The sequence below is a fragment of the Elephas maximus genome, chromosome 2 (genome assembly GCF_024166365.1).
Source record: "Elephas maximus indicus isolate mEleMax1 chromosome 2, mEleMax1 primary haplotype, whole genome shotgun sequence".
Lineage (NCBI taxonomy): Eukaryota > Metazoa > Chordata > Mammalia > Proboscidea > Elephantidae > Elephas > Elephas maximus.
Genome location: NC_064820.1, coordinates 746,662 through 766,422, shown reverse-complemented (window position 1 = coordinate 766,422; position 19,761 = coordinate 746,662). Strand labels below are relative to the sequence as shown.

Sequence of the window (19,761 nt, the reverse complement as noted above, 5' to 3'; positions counted from 1 at the left end):
TGTGAACGCTGCCCACCCTGTACTGTCTGCCCGTCTGTGTGTGTTGTGTCTGTGTGTGTCTGCCTGTCTGTGTTGTATCTGTGCGTTGTGTCTGTATGTCTGTCTGTGTCTCTGGGGAGGAGGGTATGGCCCCCATGGTTCTGTCCTGCTGCTTCCCTTAAGCCCACACATGCTGGCTTCCCTTGGGTTGGCTGCACGTCACCTGGCGCTTTGGGCGACCCCACCTCGCAGATGGGGGGCAGAGGAAGCCACGCCTGCCTTCCCCACCTTTGGGAGCTGGGGCCAAAGAGGCCTGTCTGGGGCTGGTGGCTTAGCTGCTGACCTGGCCAGCCAGGTGGGGGCTCTGTGGGCTGCGCACATGCTCACTGCCTGCTGGCCCCTGTCATGATGCCTCCAGGAGACACTGAGCAGGGGCTGGGAAGTGGCCCTTGACTGCAGGCCCGCTCTGTCACTGTGTGTCCCCCGGGGAGACAGGCCGGAGCTCAGCCAGCTCTTGAAGGTGCTCGGTTCAGACCTCGCCCTTCAGGCGGTCGCCAAGGACCCACGGGCAGAGGTTTTAAAGTGGGGCGCCTGGGGTGTCTGTGTGGCAAGCAGGTTCCAGCTTGTGCTGAGGGGTGGTGTCAGATGGAACCGCTCCCAAGACGCCATCCTCTCCACCTCACTGGAGCGGGGCCGTGGTCGAAGGAGCGACTGCGCTTAGGGCGGCTAGAGTTGTGACCGTGCTCAGAGTGCTGTTCGGGCCTCTTGTGGACAGTAGAGGCAGACCTGAGGTCACAGAAGGCCTTTGTGGAAGGATTGCTGCCCCCAGGCAGACCCCCTGCAGGCCCACGTCTTCCCAAGAACTGCCTCTTTGTGATGTTGCCCCTCTGGCCCTCCTTACTGCCTGGGACCTCATCCCCTGACAGCCCTGGAATTGGTGCCAGGCACTGTCCACCGTGGGTCTCGCACCTGCCATCTTTAGCCAGGACCCTCCCCACCTCCTGCGGCCCCTGGTCCTCCTCCAGGTGGAAGGTCGAACTTTGCCACCAGAGCCCCTCCCCCAAGTGATCTGCAGCCCTCACCCTTGCCAGCCACTCCCTTTACAGATGCTTGTCCTCACACCTGACCTCCCCACACCCGACCTCCTGACACGTGACATCCACACCTGATGCCCACACCTGAAGCCCCCACCTGGCAAGTGGCACACCTCCGCCTGGGCCCCACTTTGTGTGTGGAGTCTCTGATGTCCTATCAGGTTTGACCAGCAGGTGTGGGAGTTGTTTCAGAGCCCCTGGCACGTGTGTTCTCAGGTACCATGAAGTCTCTTCAGCAGCCGTGTGCCTCTCCTAGAGAAGGTGGACGTGTGCAGCACGGTGTTGGTGACAGCTAGTCACCAGCGGGCTCGTCCATGCTGACCGGGCAGCTGCGGTCTGCAGGCGAGGTACCCTGTGTGCTTCTCACTGGGTTCAGTGCCTCCGCCGGACAGTCACCGTTCCACCCAAAGGAACATTTCCCTTCACTTCCGGCCTCCCTCCCTCTAATTTACCCACTGCCCTTATCCACTCCTCCTGGGGCTGAAAGGTGGAGGCGGCCCTCTTCTCTAGAACGTTCTTCAGGGGAGGCCCCTCTGCTTGCCCTGTTCATTGGTCACCAGCGGTGGTCAGCACAGAGCCTGGTACACACAGTCATGCCACAGATGGGATGGGGTCACAGAGGCCATTCTTGGGCGGGGTGAGGAGCTGGGCTGGGCTCAGCCCTCAGAGCCACGCAGCCTCTTCAGGCCTCCGCTTCTCTGGAGCAGGCATGTGGAGGGTCCATGTGGCCCTGAAAAGATACGACCGTAACCTGGCCCCAGAACCTGTGTAGCCTTATTTGGAAATGGGATCTTTGCAGGTGTGATTAAGTCAAGGGTTGAGATGGATCATCCTGGATTATCCTGGTGGGCCCTAAACCCAATGACAGAGAGACAGAGGGAAGACACCATGTGAAGACAGAGCAGAGATGGGAGTGATGTGGCCACAAGCCAAGGAACTCCTGGGTCCACCAGAAGCTGGGAGAGGCAAGGAAGTCTCCTTCCCCAGAGGGATGGCCTGCCAACACCATGAACTCTGATTTCTGACCCCCAGAGCTGAGAAAGAATGAATTCCTTCTGCTTTGACTACCACATGTGGCCATTTGTACAGCACCCCAGGACTTCCTACAGCGTGGCTGTTTCTTGGACTTGGGCCTGTGTCCAGGCGAAGGCGTCACTGGTGACCAGCTCCTCCACTACAGTGACATAGGACAGGACAGGGAAATGCAGCCCTGACAACCACCTCCCCAACGTCACAGGCCCAGGGTGGAGATGTCAGGTGTTTGTGGGGCCACCGTGTCCTCAGAGTGGGGTCACCCAGGGAAGCTGGGGGAGAGGACGTGGGTGGGTAGACATGGGGGGAAGGGTCTGCAGGCTGGGCACTGGAGGGCCTGAGGCCCCCTCCAGGTGTTTACAGGACCTGAGGCCTCCTTGAGGTGTGCACAGGGCTGAGGCTTCCCCAGGGGAACACAGGGAAGGGCAGGCACAGCAGATGAGGCTTGCTGACCCCAGGGAGTGGTTAGACCAGTGCCTGACAGCTGTGTCCTTTTTTGGGTGTCCGTTTATTCATTCATTCATTTATTTACCCCTGGAAGGGCACTAGACTCTGAAACTTGCTCTTAAACATGGAGTAACTAAAGTGAGTGGAAGATATGATGAAGTAAAAGAGCTGAACAGAAGATCTCAAAGCGCAGCTCAAGAAGTAAAGTATTACATGTGCAAAGACCTGGAGTTAGAAAACCCAAAGTGAAGAACACGCTCAGCATTTCTCAAGCTTTAATAACTGAAGAAAAAATTCAAGCTTCAAGTTGTAATACTGAAGGATTCTGTGGGGGAAATATTAAACAATACAGGAATTATCAAAAGAAGATGGAAGGAATACATAGAGTCACTGTACAAAAAGAATTGGTCGATATTCAACCATTTCAGGAGGTAGCATGTGATCAAGAACCAATGATATTGAAGGAAGGCGTCCAAGCTGCTCTGAAGGCACTGGCAAAAAACAAGGTTCCAGGAATTGATGGAATACCAATTGAGATGTTTCAACAAACAGATGCAGCGCTGGAGGTGCTCACTTGTCTATGCCAAGAAATGTAGAAGACAGCTTCCTGGCCAACTGACTGGAAGAGATCCACATTTGTGCCCATTTCAAAGAAAGGTAATCCAACAGAATGCAGAAATTATCAAACAGCATCATTAATATCACACGGAAATAAAATCTAGCTGAAGATCATTCAAAAACGGTTGCAGCAGTACATTAATAGGGAACTGCCGGAAATTCAAGCCGGATTCTGAAGAGGACGTGGAACCAAGGATATCATTGCTGATGTCAGATGGATCCTGGCTGAAAACAGAGAATACTAGAAAGATGTTTACCTGTGTTTTATTGACTATGGGAAGGCATTTGACTGTGTGGATCGTAAGAAATTATGAATAACATTGTAAAGAATGGAAATTCCAGAACACTTTGTTGTGCTCATGAGGAATGTGTACATAGATCAAGAGGCAGTCATTCGAATAGAACAAGGGGATATTGCAAAGTTTAAAATGAGAAAAGTTGTGTGTCAGGGTTGTATCCTTTCACTATATTTATTCAGTTTGTGTGCTGAGCAAATAATACAAGAAGCTGGACTATGTGAAGAACAGGGCATCAGCATTGGAGGAAGACTCATTAACAACCTGCATTATGCAGATGACACAACCTTGCTTGCTGAAAGTGAAGAGGACTTGAAGGACTTATTAATGAAGATCAAAGATCACAGCCTTCAGTATGAATTACAGTTCAACATGAAGAAAACAAAAATCCTTACAACTGGACCAATAAGCAACATCTTGATAAATGGAGAAAACATTGAAGTTGTCAAGGATTTCATTTTACTTGGATCCACAATCAACATCCATGGAAGCAGCAGTCAAGAAATCAAAAGACACATTGCATTGGGCAAATCTGCTGCAATGGACCTCTTCAAAGTGTTGAAGAGCAAAGATGTCACCCTGAAGACTAAGGTGCACCTGACCCAAGCCATGGTATTTTCAATCACAATCATATGCATGTGAAAGCTGGACAATGAATAAGGAAGACTGAAGAAGAATTGACACCTTTGAATTGTGGTGTTGGCAAAGAATTTTGAATATACCATGGACTGCCAGAAGAATGAACAAATCTGTCTTAGAAGAAGTACAACCAGAATGGTACTTAGAAGCAAGGATGGCGAGACTGCGTCTTACATACTTTGGACATGTTGTCAGGAGGGATCAGTCCCTGGAGAAGGACATCATACTTGGTAAAGTAGAGGGTCAGCGGAAAAGAGGAAGACCCTCAGTGAGATGGATTGACACAGTGGCTGCAACAATGGGCTCAAACATAATAACGTTTGTATGGATGGCACGGGACCAGGCAGTGTTTTGTTCTGTTGTACATAGGGTTGCTATGAGTCAGAATTGACTCGATGGTACCTAATAACGATCGAAGGGCAAGCTGGGAACATGACCTCTTGGGAGGGATGGTCACTCAACAGCGAAGACTGTGATAATGACTCCACTGTGATGCGGCCCCTGCAGGGGCCAGACGTCACGGGGGGCAGCTGGAGGCGTCTGTGAGGAGAGGGTTGGAGCGGAGAGCTGGGATTCTGTGGGGCAAATACCCCTTTCAGAGGCACTCCCAAAGCCTGGCCCCACACCCCAATGCCTGGGGCAGATGCTCTTGCGAGGCCCACCCAGGCGTCAGGCGGGGGCTGATGGGAGGTTGTGCCTGGGAGTCATGCCTGGTGGGGGCCGTGCCACCCTTGGAAGCTTGGTGGGTGGTTCTTTGCCCCTTGCTCCTCCCACCCCCCTAGCTGAGAGCCCTTGGCATTGAGTCACCCAGGCCCTCTGGTGACAGGCCATTCTGGGACACAGTCTTGCTCGACGTGGGGCCCCATGGTGTAGGGATGTGTCCAATTGTCCCAGACCCCTGACAAGACCTTGCATGTGAGCCAGTCTAGCTTTCTGAGGGCCCTTGGGGCCCCCCTGAGCCTTGGAGGCACCTGGGGCAGCGGCTGGGTACAGGTGGGCTCCTCCTCCATCCTGGGTGCAGGTGGGTTCCTCCTCCGTCCTGGGCACAGACGTCCCAGGAGCCTTTGAGTGGTCAGTGGTCCTGCCTTCCCTGGAGCACAGAGGGCAGGACATGGGGAGCAGGCGGATGCAGAGCTCACGGGCGCGGGGCACTCCTTCACCAGACAGAGCTGCAGTCTGTCCAGCAGGACTGAGAGGGAGGGGCAACATCGTGAGAGGCCAGGCCCATTGTGCAGAGAAAACTCTCAAGTTCTAATTGACTTTGCAGAACAAGCTGGCTCTGTTGCCAAGAGGAGTGTGATGCCATTAAGCGTCTCTGGGGAATGGCTTCTATTGTCCCCTCTAGCTCTAGGGGTGCTCCAGACAGACGGCAGCGGGGGAGGGGGGCACTGCAGGCACCATGGAGACTGTGTGCACCCGCCCGTTAGGGAACTCTGGTGCAGATGGGCAGAGAGGGCTGCCGGGCCTGCAGACCCCCACATCTGGCACCCGCACCCCAGCCACAGTGACTCACACTGGCGGTGCCTGGTGCCGCGCAGGGAGGCCATGTGCCAGGCCGGCAGTGTGGTCACCGGCTCCGACGTCAGGCCTGTGTCCACATGTCAACCCAGGCAGGGACAGGGGCAGGGGACACGGGTGCCTTTGACAGCCCAGGACACACGGGTGGGGGGTGGGGAGGCCTGCTGTGCACAGAGCGAGCTCGCCCAGAGGGAGAGGGCACAGCAGCAGCCCTTGCTGACCAGGGCCTGCTTCTTCACAGATCGTCCATTGCCACCTTCATCTGTGCGTGGGCCTGAGCCACAGAGTGCCCGCGGCCACACTATGTCCCCAGGCCCATGGCTGCCGGGATGGCTCGGGGGTCCTGAGGAGTGCCACTCAGATGTCACTCTGGTCATCCAGCCCAGGATCATGGGCAGTTTAGGGCGAGGGTCCGGCCTCTCAGATCTCAGCCTGAGGGCGTGGACCCCACCCTCAGGCACGGCACGTCTATCAAAGCTGTTTTGTTGGCTATGTCCAGTTATGTCTGGAATTTCTGAATGCTATTATAACCTTATGGGACCATGGCATATATGTGTTTGGATGTTTCCTGAATGGACGTTATGCAGCACATGACTACACAAAATGGGACCATGGCATATATGTGTTTGGATGTTTCCTGAATGGACGTTATGCAGCACATGACTACACAAAACACAGAAACATACACTCAAACATACCGAGACACAAATACACATCTACTCAAACACAGACATACACATGCAAACATACACACATACACGCACACATACACTTAGATACACTCAAACATACACGTACATACTGAGACACACAAACATACCCACGTTCACACACAAACATGCACATGCAGGTACAAATACACACACACACACGTACATTTTTCCTGTCAATAAGTATCACAAGTCAGCCTCGTCCTGACTCCTTAATTAACACAACATAAAGCACAAGAAGCCAGACAGTCAAAGGCCTGCACAGTTATCTCCTCCAGGCCCAGCCATGGTGGTGGTTGCCCACAGTGGGTCCATCTCCACACCTGTTCCTGTGCCTGGAATGGCTCCCTGTTCATAAACGGCATCTGTGTAAGCCCTGCCCAACCCTGTTCTAGATTCTTGGGTCAAATCCAGGAGATCTGACCGGGCCGAGCCTCTGTGCCGTCGTCCTAGCAGCTTCCCGCCTTCACGGTGGGGTGGGGGTGGAGCGGGGTCCGCCGCCCTGAGCTCTGTCTCCAGCTCTCCACTGGCTAAGAGCAGCTGCCGCCCTCTGGACTCAGGTGCCAGCCTGGGCACTGTGGGATGGTGCAGACAATGGTGTGGGGGGCTGTGGAGGGCCAGGCCCTGCTAACTGTGGGCACAGGAGGGAATCTCAGCCACGGAGGAGCACCTTCCACCACTGGGAGCCTGGGAAAGAGCCAGCGGCCTTGGGAGTGGACTCCCTCACCCCCACACCCCGCATTTATCATAGAGGGGACCACCCGGGCACCCCCTCCCGGTTGGGCCCTGCTGTTCTGGGGGTGCTGGTTCCCCAAAGCAGCCTGGGTGACTCCATCCCCTCTCCCATGTCCACGGAGGTGGCGCATCCTGGACCAGGTGCCTGCAGGGGTGTGGGGTGGGGGTGCTGCGGCCACACCTGTCCCAGAGAGGGGGGTGAGAGGGCGTGTGGGCACAGGAAGCAGAGGCAGGACTCTTGACCAGCAGCTTCAGGTTCGAGGAAAGCTAATTGGAGAGACTCCAGCTTGCAGGCCCTGCCTTCCCTCTCCCCTTAAGTCCCCTGTCCCCCACTGCCCGCTGCTTCAGGCCCAGGCACACGTGAGTGGGGGTGGGGGCGGGATGATCCCAGGAACGGAGGATTCGGGGAGGGGACAGGCCGCTGGGAGCGGCTGTGGGAGGGGGCGGGGCCCTGGGAAAGGGGCTGGGCCTTAGCAGGGGCTGTTGGGGGTCCTGTATGGCACGGGGCGGGGGCGCTGTGGGGCGGGGAGAGCGGCCTTTAGGAGGGGTCCCCATGGCCCCGCCTCCTCTGCCCCCTAGGGCCCAGGGCTTCCGCCTCTGCCCACCTGGGGTCCTTTCCCGCAGGTAAGGGCATGAGGACCCCTCCTGTCTCCCAGGCGGGGTGGGGCCTCCCCATCTTTCCTTCTCGGAGGGAGTCTCCGACCCCACACTCTGTGTAGAAGCAGAGTACGCTGTGTCCTCTGGTCCAGTTGCTCACGGAGGATGTTTCCCCAAGCTTTGTTCCGGGACAGTTTGTATTTGCAGCTGTTGCCGATGGCGACCGGCTGTTGGGGAAAACAGCTCCTTTGCGGAGAACTCCTGGCGGGGGGGGGGGGGGGGGGGGGGCGGTGAGGGGGGGTTTCGGGTTCCGTTCTCTTTGTAAAGAGGGAGAATCACATCCCGTGATGCGGGCCCTCGTTTGGGGGCTGGGGTGGGGGGGTCTGTGTACACAGGGCCAGGACCTCCCCTCACCCCATGTATTTAGCTTTTCCTTTCCACGCACCCTGGCGCCCACCACCCCCCCATGACTGCAACCCCACATCTCAAGAGCCCTTGTAGGAACCTGGAAGTGGGGCAGGTGGCCCCAGAGGACTTGAGGGCCCGGGAGCCTCTTGGAGGCCAGGAGGGAAGCCTTGGATCAGCCAAGGACCAGCAGTGGGGAAGTGGACGCCCAGGGTAGTGAGGTGGGGACAGGTTGAGGCAGGTACTGAAGAGCTTCGGTGCCTTTAAAAAAACACAAGAGGTGAGCGTGCCTGTGCACGCCCATGTGTGCATGTGTGCACTGTGTGTGTGTCCTTATGTACACCTGGGCACGTGTGTGCACGTGGACATTTGCTTTTAGACTAGATCCTATGCCATGTGGTTCCCTTTCCCCGTGGTGCCTGGGGAACTCCCTGGCCTGACTGCACCGAGGTTTCCTGGCCTCTGCCCGTGGTCAGCGCACGCACTGTGCGGGCAGACACCATAATTTGCCTGACTAGTCGTCTGTGGTCAGCTGGGCTGCTGACGGCCCTCTCCTTACGCAGACCCCAGGGCAGTGAGCGTCTGTCCCCGAATTTTTGTGCCCGAACACGTACTTCCTTTTGGGAACCTTATGGAGAGTTTAACAATTCAGACAGGACATTTTCATCTGTGAAGGGGGCAACCAGGGCTCCTCCCAGCTAGGTCACCTCCATGGTGGTGTCCTGGTGTTCTGGAGACAAGGCACCCCAAAGCGGGTCCCCGGTGCCATGAGGGGGCTGAGAGGAAGGGGCGGGAGGCAGGGGTGCCCTCCTGACGTTATGGCTGCTGTGTGTGTGGTGGGGGGCAGGACCCTGTGGGTTTCTGGGGACCCCAGAGAAGGGAGGGACAACCCCTGACGTGTCTAGCTCTGTCAGCAGCCACAGGGCTGGGCCCGGTGCAGAGACACGGAAGCCACTCCTCGGTCCCCTCTGGGGAACCCCAGTTCCAGGAGGTGTCACCGCTATTATGGGGACCGCTATTATGGGGACAGGCGAGGTCCAGGGCGCATATCCTGTCTTGTCGAGCAGCGGGGCTGGCAGCGGGGTCTCTGCTCCTCCCGCCCCCGACACAGGGGCAGTGGGGACAGGTGACGACCTGTAGCGCGAGAGCGCCCCCGGCAGGAGACTGCGAATTTATGACGGGGCTGCAGGCAGATTTCTGGGGCAGGATAAGTCCAAACCCAGGCGGGCAGAGCCGGGGTCTGTGTCGACGTGGACAAGTCCTGGGGCTGCGGGCGGGAGCGGCCTGAGCGCCGTGCTGGGCAGACGCGCCCAGCTGGGGCGTCTGGGGAGCCGCGAGGGTCTGCTTTGCCAACGGGGTGGGCGCGCCCCTTGCCCCAGGCCGACCCACGCAGGGCGCTGCGGCCCCCGGGGGTTCCGCCCGCCCCAGGAGGCGAGTCCGTCCGCGACGCCCGCAGCCGGGTCCCAGGCCCACCCACGTGCGGCCACGAACACCAACTACCCCGACGCCCGTGTGGGGCTGCGTGCGGGCGGCCGGGCACCTGCGCTGCGCTGGGCACGGGGAACGCGGCCCGGCCGAGGACCTGCACTGCCGGCCCTCACGCACCCGCGCTCCTGGCGCCTCAGCCCTGGGTTTAGTGCCGGTGCCCGGTCGCCTGCGCAGCGGTGGGCGGGTTCCGGGCGGGGGTGAGGGGAGGAGGGAGGCCCTGTGCGGGGTCAGGGGGCGTCCCGAACGGCCAGGGTGCTGCAGCCGGTTCTGAGCGCCCTCCCGCCCGCAGGGGGAAGTCCTGCCGGACCATCACGTTCGAGCAGTTCAAGGAGGCGCTGGAGGAGCTGTCCAAGAAGAGGTTCAAGGACAAGAGCGCCGAGGACGCTGTGCGGGAGGTGCACCGCCTCATCGAAGGCAAATCGCCCATCATCTCGGGGGTGACGGTGAGCGCCTAGGGCGGGCCCTAGGGGAGAGACTTAGAGACGCGCAGCCCCTGGCCGGTAGGGTCCTGGTGCTCACTGGGCAGGGGCTGGACTGGGAACAGGCCAACAACATGGCCTCCAGACCCTTCCCTAGGCCTCAAGAAACTGTCACCGGAGCCCAGCATTGGGTCTCTCTAAGCACCCCCAGCCTTAAACTGCACCTCCAAAAGGGATTAGGCCCAGTAGCTGTAGGCTGGGTGAGGGGCCAGGAGAAGGCTGTCAGGTGAGATTGGGGCCAGGTGAGAGGCCACCAGGTGAGGGGGATCGGAGGGCAGGGTCAGGTTAGGGCTGCCAGGTGAGGGCCACTAGCACCTGAGGGGTGAGGATGGGTAAGGTGCTGAGAGGCACTCTCAGAGAAGGTGCTGGCAATGAGGGTGGGGTCTCTAGGGAAGCTGTCAGAACTGCTTACAAATTTGGCAGAAATATTCCCAGGATTTGGGGACCTAGCAGAGTTTTCACACCCGTGTCTCGGAGGAGGCTGGTTCAGGGTTCCAAGCTGCTTAAGCCCACCTGCCGAGGCTTCCCCCACCCGTGAGACAGGGCCCAATGAGGGGCTGGCAGGGCGTGGGCACAGTGCCTCAGGCTAACGCTTCTCCTTGCTCTTCTGCAGAAAGCCGTCTCATCGCCCACCGTGTCGCGACTCACGGACACCACCCGGTTCACGGGCTCCCACAAGGAGCGCTTCGACCCGTCCGGAAAGGGCAAGGGCAAGGCGGGCCGTGTGGACCTGCTGGATGAGTCGGGCTACGTGTCGGGCTACAAGCACGCGGGCACCTACGACCAGAAGGTGCAGGGCAGCAAGTAGCACCTGCCTGCACATCGTGAGTCAGGACTAGCCCCCCTCCCCCCCACTTCGTGACATTCCTGTGCTTGCTGGGCAGAAGGAGGGCCGGTGGTGGAGACCCAGGGACGGGCCTCAGGTCTGGGGGCCATCCCAGGGTCAGCACGGCCGCAGGGTGGGGGGACACAGTCTCCTCCACATTTCTCACCACTTTCGGGATTGGGGTCGGGTTCACCTCTTCCTACTAAACCTCTTTGTTCCCAACTAGCAAGTCAGCCCACGGCTTCTCCAGAGCCTCCCTGGGGTCACTCAAACCAGTCACCGGGTTTGCAGCGACGGGTTCTGTGAAGTGGGTTGGTGGGATGTGGCACCCAGCACGCAGACCCTCGGGTGGGTGCTGGCCTCCTGACCCAGACACCCTGCCAGGAGCCCAAAGGGCCGATGAAGCTAACTCACTAACCAACAGCACAAATAAAACCAAGTAAACTGCTGAACAGAACTCGAACGGTGTCTGTCCTGACACACAGGGGATCCAAGGGCCTGCCATTCTTCCCAGGGCTGAGTGACTGGAGGCCATGCTGGGCCCAGACACCGTTCAGGTGTGGGGAGGCAGGGCCACCAGGTCCTGGTCACGTGGGCCTGCCTGCACCAAGAACGGTCAGTCATGCAGCCAGCGAGGGCAGGAACGTGAGCATCCGGGGAGGCGTGTGCAGTTACAAGTTCTCTAAACCAACATTCAGCTGAAAAGCCAAGAGGACAGACTGGTGCACCGCTGCCCGTTTGCTGGGGGACTCAGCACTGCTGTGTGTGGCTCCCCGCTTGCCCGCTGCCCCGTGCTGGGGCTGGGAACTTCGCAGAGCAGAAGGCGCTCTCCAGCGGTGTTTTCAGTCAGCAGCTGAGAGCTTGATTTCCTGTGACAGCGTGGAGTGTGTGCATCATGTCACCGGGAAGTGATTTTGGCTGTGAGATGCCAGCCAGCTGTGTGCCCGCTCACACCCACCCTCCCACCGGCCCCAGCCACACCAGCTGCACCAGCTCTGCGCACAAACACGCCTCTCGCCTCTCCTTCCTCTGGCACTTCACAGCCCCACCCGGCCTCCCACCTGGCTCCCCTGCCTCCCAGGAAAGCTGAGCGTGTGGTGGGCGCTGGCCCCTACAGGCCCCCCAAGACCCTGAGCCCACGTCCCCTAAGCTCTGCTTCAGGGGCTGAGGGAGTAATGGCTGAGGCTTTGGGAGTTGCTGTCAGGATGTCAGCTTGCTGTTGCTGAGGCCCCGATCTGGGAGTCCAGCCCCCGCGCCATGGTGGCAAGAAGCAGGACTGACGGTGGGGCGTGAAGACAGGTGGGACTGCCGTACCCCACCGGCAGAGGTATCACACACTGGAAGGTGTTCAGGACCACTCTCCACATCCGACATGTTTCCTAATAACATTCTGATCACACACTGAAAAGCCCGTTCACTCAAAATGCTGAGGATTCCACGAGTGGTCATCAGACAGGGACTGATGTCTAAGCCCAGCGGCTCCCCCATCCCCACTGGACCCTCTGGCTGATGCAGCACCAGCGAGACGCCCACTGCGTGGAGGCTGGGTTTTGGAGAACAGACAAGGGAGTCCAGCGGACCAGGGCAGAGGGACATGCCCAGAGATACCAACAGGGCCCTGCTGTCGTGAAACGAGCCATTGCCAACAAAGGCTTAGCCTAAACCAGAGGCGGGCCTGCCTTCAGCAGAGGAGAAAACGGGTCTGAGAAAAGGGAGACGAGTAAGCAGCCCGCCTGGGGACAGGCCCTAGGTGGGCACCCAGCGTGGCCCTGCCACACCATGCCCTCTGGTCAGCAGCTCAGGCCCATGGCCCCCACCCCACCCTGCCAGCCCTGGGTCTTTGAAGCACAGATGCTGTTCAGGACTCGCGGACGAGCTGCTTGGATGGACAAGAACCCCTTTACTTCTCATGAAGATCTGACCACTGTCAGCAGTGCGTCTCTGAGTCTGAGGAGGAGTCACGTTCAAGGTTGCTGTGGTGCCTCCTGGCGCCTTCTGCCTGCCGGGACCCGGACAGCCCCTGTGCACCACCTGGTCCCCACGTCCCCAGGTCCATCCAGGCCTCCATTCCGAGGCTGCCCAGCCTGCATCTCCACATCTGCCCAGTCCTACATCCCTGTGTCTGTCCAGTCCCTCATCCCTGTGGCCACCCAGCCCTGTGTCCCCAAGGCCACCTAGGCCAGCATCCCCGTGTGTGCGCAACCCTGCGTCGGCATGGGCCCGGTGGACATCGCCCTCCTGCGGCCTCTGACGTGAGACGTTCTGGGGGCGGGGGGACACGGCCTGTGTGGACCTGCCCTCGTTGAGTGCTGTCCAGGGCTGTGAACAGGCAGGCCCTGTCTCTGTGGCTTGTTTTAACTCAGTGCTGATTAGCTTCTGCTCACCGTGCTAGACAGAAACTAACGCTCGTCTGCGGGTCACACAGCCTGTGCCCGCACTCTGGGCCCAGCAGGGGCCACAGTGCCAGGTGGACGGCACGTCAGCCACTCAGCAGGACCCAGGCTCAGATTGCACAAGTTTAAAGTGTTAGAGCAAAAGATATATATTTATACTGGAGTATTTTTACACTTGTAATACCCTCAGAATATCCTCAGTCTTACATTTGGGGCAGATGGGTAAACTAGGACAGGTGCCGGGAGGCGGGGGGGCTTGTCTGCACCACGTCCACTGGTCAGAGTCCCCGTCCCCCAGCTCACCCATTCGCGCTCTCCACTCCACCGTGTTCCCGTGGGCAGAGTACTGGGCAGGAGTGGGTGCCTCCCGAGCTGCTCACCCCCCCACAGGGCCAGATGTGCCATGTCAATGGCTGCAGAGGACTCCCCACAGGCCCAGGAAGTGCCCCCACCCCCACCCCACCCCGGAGCCCACAGCCACATCCACGGTCTGCATATGGTCCGTGCCTGCTCTCAGCTATGAGGGCAGAGGTGAGAAGCTGAGACACAGACACCGTGGCCCAGGAAGCTGGAAGCACCTGCTGGCTGCCTTCTCAGGAAGAGGGTTTGGGGTCAGGCAGCCTTCCTGCAGTTCCCCACCCGCCCCAGCACTGTCACTGCCGGCACAGCACGGGGTGCAGTTCAGCTGAGCTGAACGTGTCTGCGTGCCCAAGGGTCTCTCATACACTGGACGCTGCCTGGCCTGCTGCTGAGCACCGTCAGACCCAACAGCTTGAGGGTGCAGCGGGGTGAGGGGGGGTGCAGGCAGGTGGGTGGGGGGCAGTCCCCACCTGCACCAGGAGGTGTTTAGGTAACCTCATCTTCCTTTAAAACAAAAGAACACCCCCGCTGTCCTCGCGTCAATTCCGACTTATCGTGACTATACAGGACAGAGTACAGCTGCCCCAAAAGGATTCCCAGGAGCGGCTGGTGGATCTGAACTGCTGACCTTTTGGTTAGCAGCTCTTAACCACTGCGCCACCAGGGCTCCTTTAGGCTCCTTAAAAACCAGTCACAGAACAAAGGAACCCGCGCAACTTAAAGAAACTTGAAAGAGATCATGTGCTACTAGTTTGCACTGTTTTCAGGAAGGGAACAGACTTAGATATACATGTGATGTATTTTTGCACTGTGAGTAGAACTGCTGCACTGCTGTGTCGCCCTGTCAGGTGACGGCTGAAGCCAGGTTGCTGTTGGGCTCGGGGGCTGATGTCCACGGCCACAGCTCTAGGTTTCCCTGCTGGACTGGCCCCTGCCCAGCTCGCAGCTGTCAGTCACAGCTCGTGTCTGCGTCCTACCACCCATGTGTGTCCGCTGTGGTTAACGCTGTCTGTCCAGTTGGTAACGTGATGAATAAAGGTGTTAAAACATGGACATGTCTGCTGTCCTTAGTGTGTGGTCTGTGCAGCGGAGACACCCTCATTCCCCACGGGTATACACGTGTTAGCTCAGACCTGGGGGCGCTGCAGCCCACACTGCCGAGCCCTCCTGTCACCTTCCCTTCCTGGCTCAGCCTGGCCTGGGACAGCCCTCTGCCGGTGCCAGGCCTGGCTAGTTGGCCGCAGCCTGGGGCAAGCTCCGGATTCCTGGGGACCACAACCCCTCAAACACAGCTACCCCCGACAGGCACAGTATCAACAGAAGCAACTGCCAACTTGAAATCCTACCCCAGTCGAGTCATCAAAGATGAGGATAAAAAAGGGCAGTTTTAGACAACAAAAGGTGAATTTGCCCCCAGTAGACCTAAAAGCAATTCTAACACAGAAGGAAAGACACCACAGATGGGACTTCCGAGACAGGAAGACACAAATTGGAGCTGAGAAGCAGGCGAGCGATGCCAGTCATGGCTGTGCACACCCCTTCTCTGGATTGAAAACATTTAATTAACATACTTGACAATCACACGTACCTCAGAGGGGAGCAAAGGGGGCTGTAATCTCAGAGGAGGGTGGGGGTACGGGTTGAGTAAATACACAAATGAGCTGGCCCATCTAAAAGCAAATGTCTCAATTACATCACCTGATAAGGTGGGAAAAAGAAACATGGAACAGGAAAATATGGTAAAGTAAAAGAGCATTCCTAACCCAAATATACCTGTAATTACCATGGGTAATGTGAAAGCTGGACAACGAATAAGGAAGACTGAAGAAGAGTTGACGCCTCTGAATTGTGGTGTTGGCGAAGAATATTGAATACACACCATGGACTGCCAGAAGAATGAACAAATCTGTCTTAGAAGAAGTACAACCAGAATGCTCCTGAGAAGCAAGGGTGGCGAGACTGTGTCTACATACTTTGGACACGTTGTCAGGAGGGATCAGTCCCTGGAGAAGGACATCATGCTTGAAAAAGTACAGGGTCAACGGAAAAGAGGAAGACCCTCAACGAGGTGGATTGACACGGTGGCTGCAACAATGGGCTCAAGCATAACTGATTGTAAGGATGGCACAGGACCGGGCAGTGTTTCGTTCTGTTGTGCATAGGGTCGCTATGAGTCGGAACCGACTCAGTGGCACCTAAGAACAACATTGTGGGCAAAAATAGAAAGGTAAGAGCAGAAATTAAGGAAATAGAAAACAACCATAAAACGAAGGTTCATAAAGACAACGTTTGGTTCTTTAAAAAGGCTAATAAGATTGGTAAACTCATGGTGAAACAGGTCCAGAAAAAAGAGAGAGGGCCTAAAGAAGGACATTACGAATGACAAAGGGGCCTGTGAGGTGGGTCCCAGGTCAGTTGCTGGTGACTGTCAGCCATGAACAGAAGAGAGGAGGGAAGGGGAGGCAGGGAGGCCTCAGAGGAAGCAGATCTGACCTGACTTCTGTGAAAGGAAGGAGAGGGAGCAGAAAAGCAGGGGCACCTCAGTCCGCAAGCCTCAGGGGAGCCTACCATCAGAGCAATCGCCAAGGAGACCCACCTGCCTGCTAGTCACTCAGCTTCAGAGCAGAGGCAGAGCCGCAGATGTCAGCAGCTGGCAGCTCTCTGCTCACCTCACTCCTCCGCCTGAAGGGCAAGGGTCTGCTTGAACGGAGGCCACTGCCCCTGCATCTCTGCCACAGGGACACGAGTTCAAATGACAGCCATTGAAAGATTATGCATGCTATGCCAACATACTTGAAAATCAGGTGACGTTATGGATTGAATTGTGTCCCCCAAAATGTGTGTCAACTTGGCTAGGCCATGACTCCTAGTATTGTGCGATCATCCAGTATTTTGTGATCTGATGTGATTTTCCTCTGTGTTGTAAATCCTAACCTCTATGATGTTAATGAGGTAAGATTAGAGGCAGTTATGCTAATGAGGCAGGACTCAATCTACAGGATTAGGTTGTATCTTGAGATATAAAAGAGAGAAGAAGACAGACAGGGGGACATCAGTACCACCAAGAAAGGAGAGCCAGGAGAATAGTGTGTCCTTTGGACCTGGTCTCTGCACTGAGAAGCTTCTAGACCGGGGGGAAGATTGATGACAAGGACCTTTCCCAGAGCTCACAGACAGAGAAAAGAGAAAGCCTTCTCTTGAAGCTGGGGTACTGAATTTGGACTTCTAGCCTCCTAGACTATGAGAGAATAAATTTTTCTTTGTTAAAATCATCCACTTATGGTATTTCTGTCATAGCTGCACTAAGTAACTAAGACAGGCAATAGGGACAAACTTCTCTAGATATATAACTTACGATAACTAACAACAAGAAGTAGAAAGTCAACACAGTCCTAATGATTCAGCCAAAGTAAATAATTGCCAACTACAATGGAAAAATCCCAAAATCTCAGTGGCTATACATGACCCTGTCGTACTGTGGGGGCTTGTGTGTTGCTGCGATGCTGGAAGCTATGCCACCGGTATTCAGATACCACCAGGGCCACTCATGGCAGACAGGTTTCAGCTGAGCTTCCAGACTCAGACAGACTGGGAAGAAGGGCCCGGCAGACTACTTCTGAAAAAACTTATCCAGTGAAAACCTTCTGAATAGCAGCGGAACACTGTCTGATATAGCGCCTGAAGATGAGCCCCTCAGGTTGGAAGGCGCTTAAAAGATGACTGGGGAAGCGCTGCCTCCTCAAAGTAGAGTCGACCTTAATGACATGGATGGAGTAAAGCTTCCGGGACCTTCATTTGCTGATGTGGCACGACTCAAAATGAGAAGAAAACAGCAGCAAACATCCATTAATAATCAGAGCATGGCATGTACACCTCCTAGGCATGTGAAAGCTGGCCAGTGAATAAGGAAGACAGAAGAAGAATCAACGCCTTTGAATTGTGGTGTTGGCGAAGAATACTGAATGTACCATGGACTGCCAAAAGAATTAACAAATCTGTCTTGGAAGAAGTACAGCCAGAATGCTCCTCGGAAGGAAGGATGGCACATACTTTGGACATGTTGTCAGGAGGGACCAGTCCCTGGCGAAGGGCATCATGTTTGGTAAAGTAGAGGCTCAGCGAAAAATACGAAGACTCTCAATGAGATGGACTGACACAGTGGCACGACAACGGGCTCAAGCATCACGATTGTGAGGATGGCACAGGGCTAGGCAGTGTTTCATTCTGTTTTACATGTGGTCACTATGAGTTGGAACTGACTTGAATGGCACCTAACAACAATATACACGACAGAGGTTATTTCTCACTCCCACGAAGTCCGACTGGGGTGAATGAGAGCTCTCTTCCACCAGGAGAGAAGCAGGCGTCCTGAATCTTATGGTGTAACCAGTGCTTGGCTACTGAGATCACTGAGGGGAGGAAGCTATCAGAGTGGCACCCCAGCTCTGCTCCACCTGGCCGTGACATGACGCCCCTCAGCTCCACTCACCGACCTGCCCAGAGTTAGCCACATGGTTCAGGGCAGCTGCAGAGGCGGCGGCAAAGGTAGGGGCCCAGGGGCATTCAGCAAGAAGAGGCTCGAACATCCTGCAGCCGCCAGTTAAACTGAGTCAGCAGTCAGAAAGGTCCGTGCTCAGGGACTTCACCAGCGAGTTCCACCACACATCGGGGGAGAAGTAACTACCATCTTATGTAAATTCTCCGAGGGAACGGAGGAGAAATGCCCATCGCCAACTCACCAGAGCAATCATGCTGCAGATCCTGACAAGAGGAACATTAAAAAGGAAACTCAGTAACATCCATGGACAGAGAGAATTCCTGTTACCATAGAAACGAGTCCACAGTGCTTACTGTGTGCCAGATAGTGTCCTAGAGTTTAAATATTCTTACTTTTCACAAAACCCCACGAAGTAGGCATTATTATTACTCCAGTTTACAAATGAGGAAACTGAAGCTCGGAATCTAACTGCCCAAAGTCAGGCAGCTAGTAGATGGTGTAGATGGAATACAAAATTCTAAACAAAATACTAACAAACCAAATTTAACAGTGTGTACATAAAGTAAAATTAATCATCAATTTAATTAATACGTACAGGTTCCTCATGAGCACACTTAATTGTGATTATGAAGAACCTGTACATAGATCAAGATGCAGTTGTTCAAACAGAACAAGGGGATACTGCATGGTTTAAAGTCAGGAATGGAGTGTGTCAGGGCTGTCTCCTTTTCACCATACTTAGTCAATCTGTATGCTAAGCAAATAATCTGAGAAGATGGACTATATGAAGAAGAATAGGGCATCAGGATTGGAGAAAGACTCATTAACAACCTGCAATACGTAGGTGATACAACGTTGCTTGCTGAAAGCAAAGAGGACTTGAAACACTTACTGATGAAGATCAAAGACCACAGCCTTCAGTATGGATGGCACCTCAACATAAAGAAAATAAAAATCCTCACAACTGGACCAATGAGCCAACATCATGATAAACAAGAGAAAAGATTGAAGTTGTCAAGGATTTCATTTTACTTGGATCCATTATCAACACTTATGGAAGCAGCAGTCAAGAAATCAAAAGACACATTGCATTGGGCAAATATGCTGCAAAACACCTCTTTCGAGAGTTAAAAACCAAAAATGTCATCTTGAAGACTAAGGTGCACCTGACCCAAGCCATGGTGTTTTCAATTGCCTCATATGCACGTGAAAGCTGGACCGAAGAACTGACACCTTTGAATTGTGGCGCTGGCGAAGAATATTGAATATGCCATGGACCGCCAAAAGAATGAACAAGTCTGAATTGGAAAAAGTATAACCAGAACGTTCCTTAGAAGCAAGGATGGCGAGACTCTGTCTCACGTATTTTGGACATGATGTCATCAGGAGGGATCAGTCCCTGGAGGAGGACATTATGCTTGGTAAAGTAGAGGGTCAGCAGAAAGGAAGAAGACCCTCAATGAGATGGACTGACACAGTGGCTGCAACAATGGGCTCACACGTATCAACGACTGTGAAGATGGCTCACGACTGGGCAGTGTTTTGTTCTGTTGTACATAGGTTTGCTCTGAGTCGGAACTGACTCAATGGCACCTAACAACAACATCCAATAGAAAAGCTCGTAAAATACATAAACAGGCACATTAC

The 19,761-nt window shown here is 55.4% G+C and overlaps 1 protein-coding gene across 3 annotated transcripts in view; it reads left to right on the top strand.

Annotated features, from left to right (window-relative positions):
• TPPP (tubulin polymerization promoting protein) overlaps positions 1-15,247 on the top strand; it is a 58,644-nt gene extending 43,397 nt beyond the window's left edge. For all 3 annotated transcript variants that reach the window (XM_049859955.1, XM_049859948.1, XM_049859941.1), the window contains exons 3-4: positions 9,848-10,001; positions 10,651-15,247. In XM_049859955.1, the coding sequence (XP_049715912.1) occupies positions 9,848-10,001; positions 10,651-10,845 (349 nt within the window). In that variant the 3' untranslated portion in view covers positions 10,846-15,247. The remainder of the gene's footprint in view (positions 1-9,847; positions 10,002-10,650) is intronic.
• Positions 15,248-19,761: the final 4,514 nt, after the last annotated feature.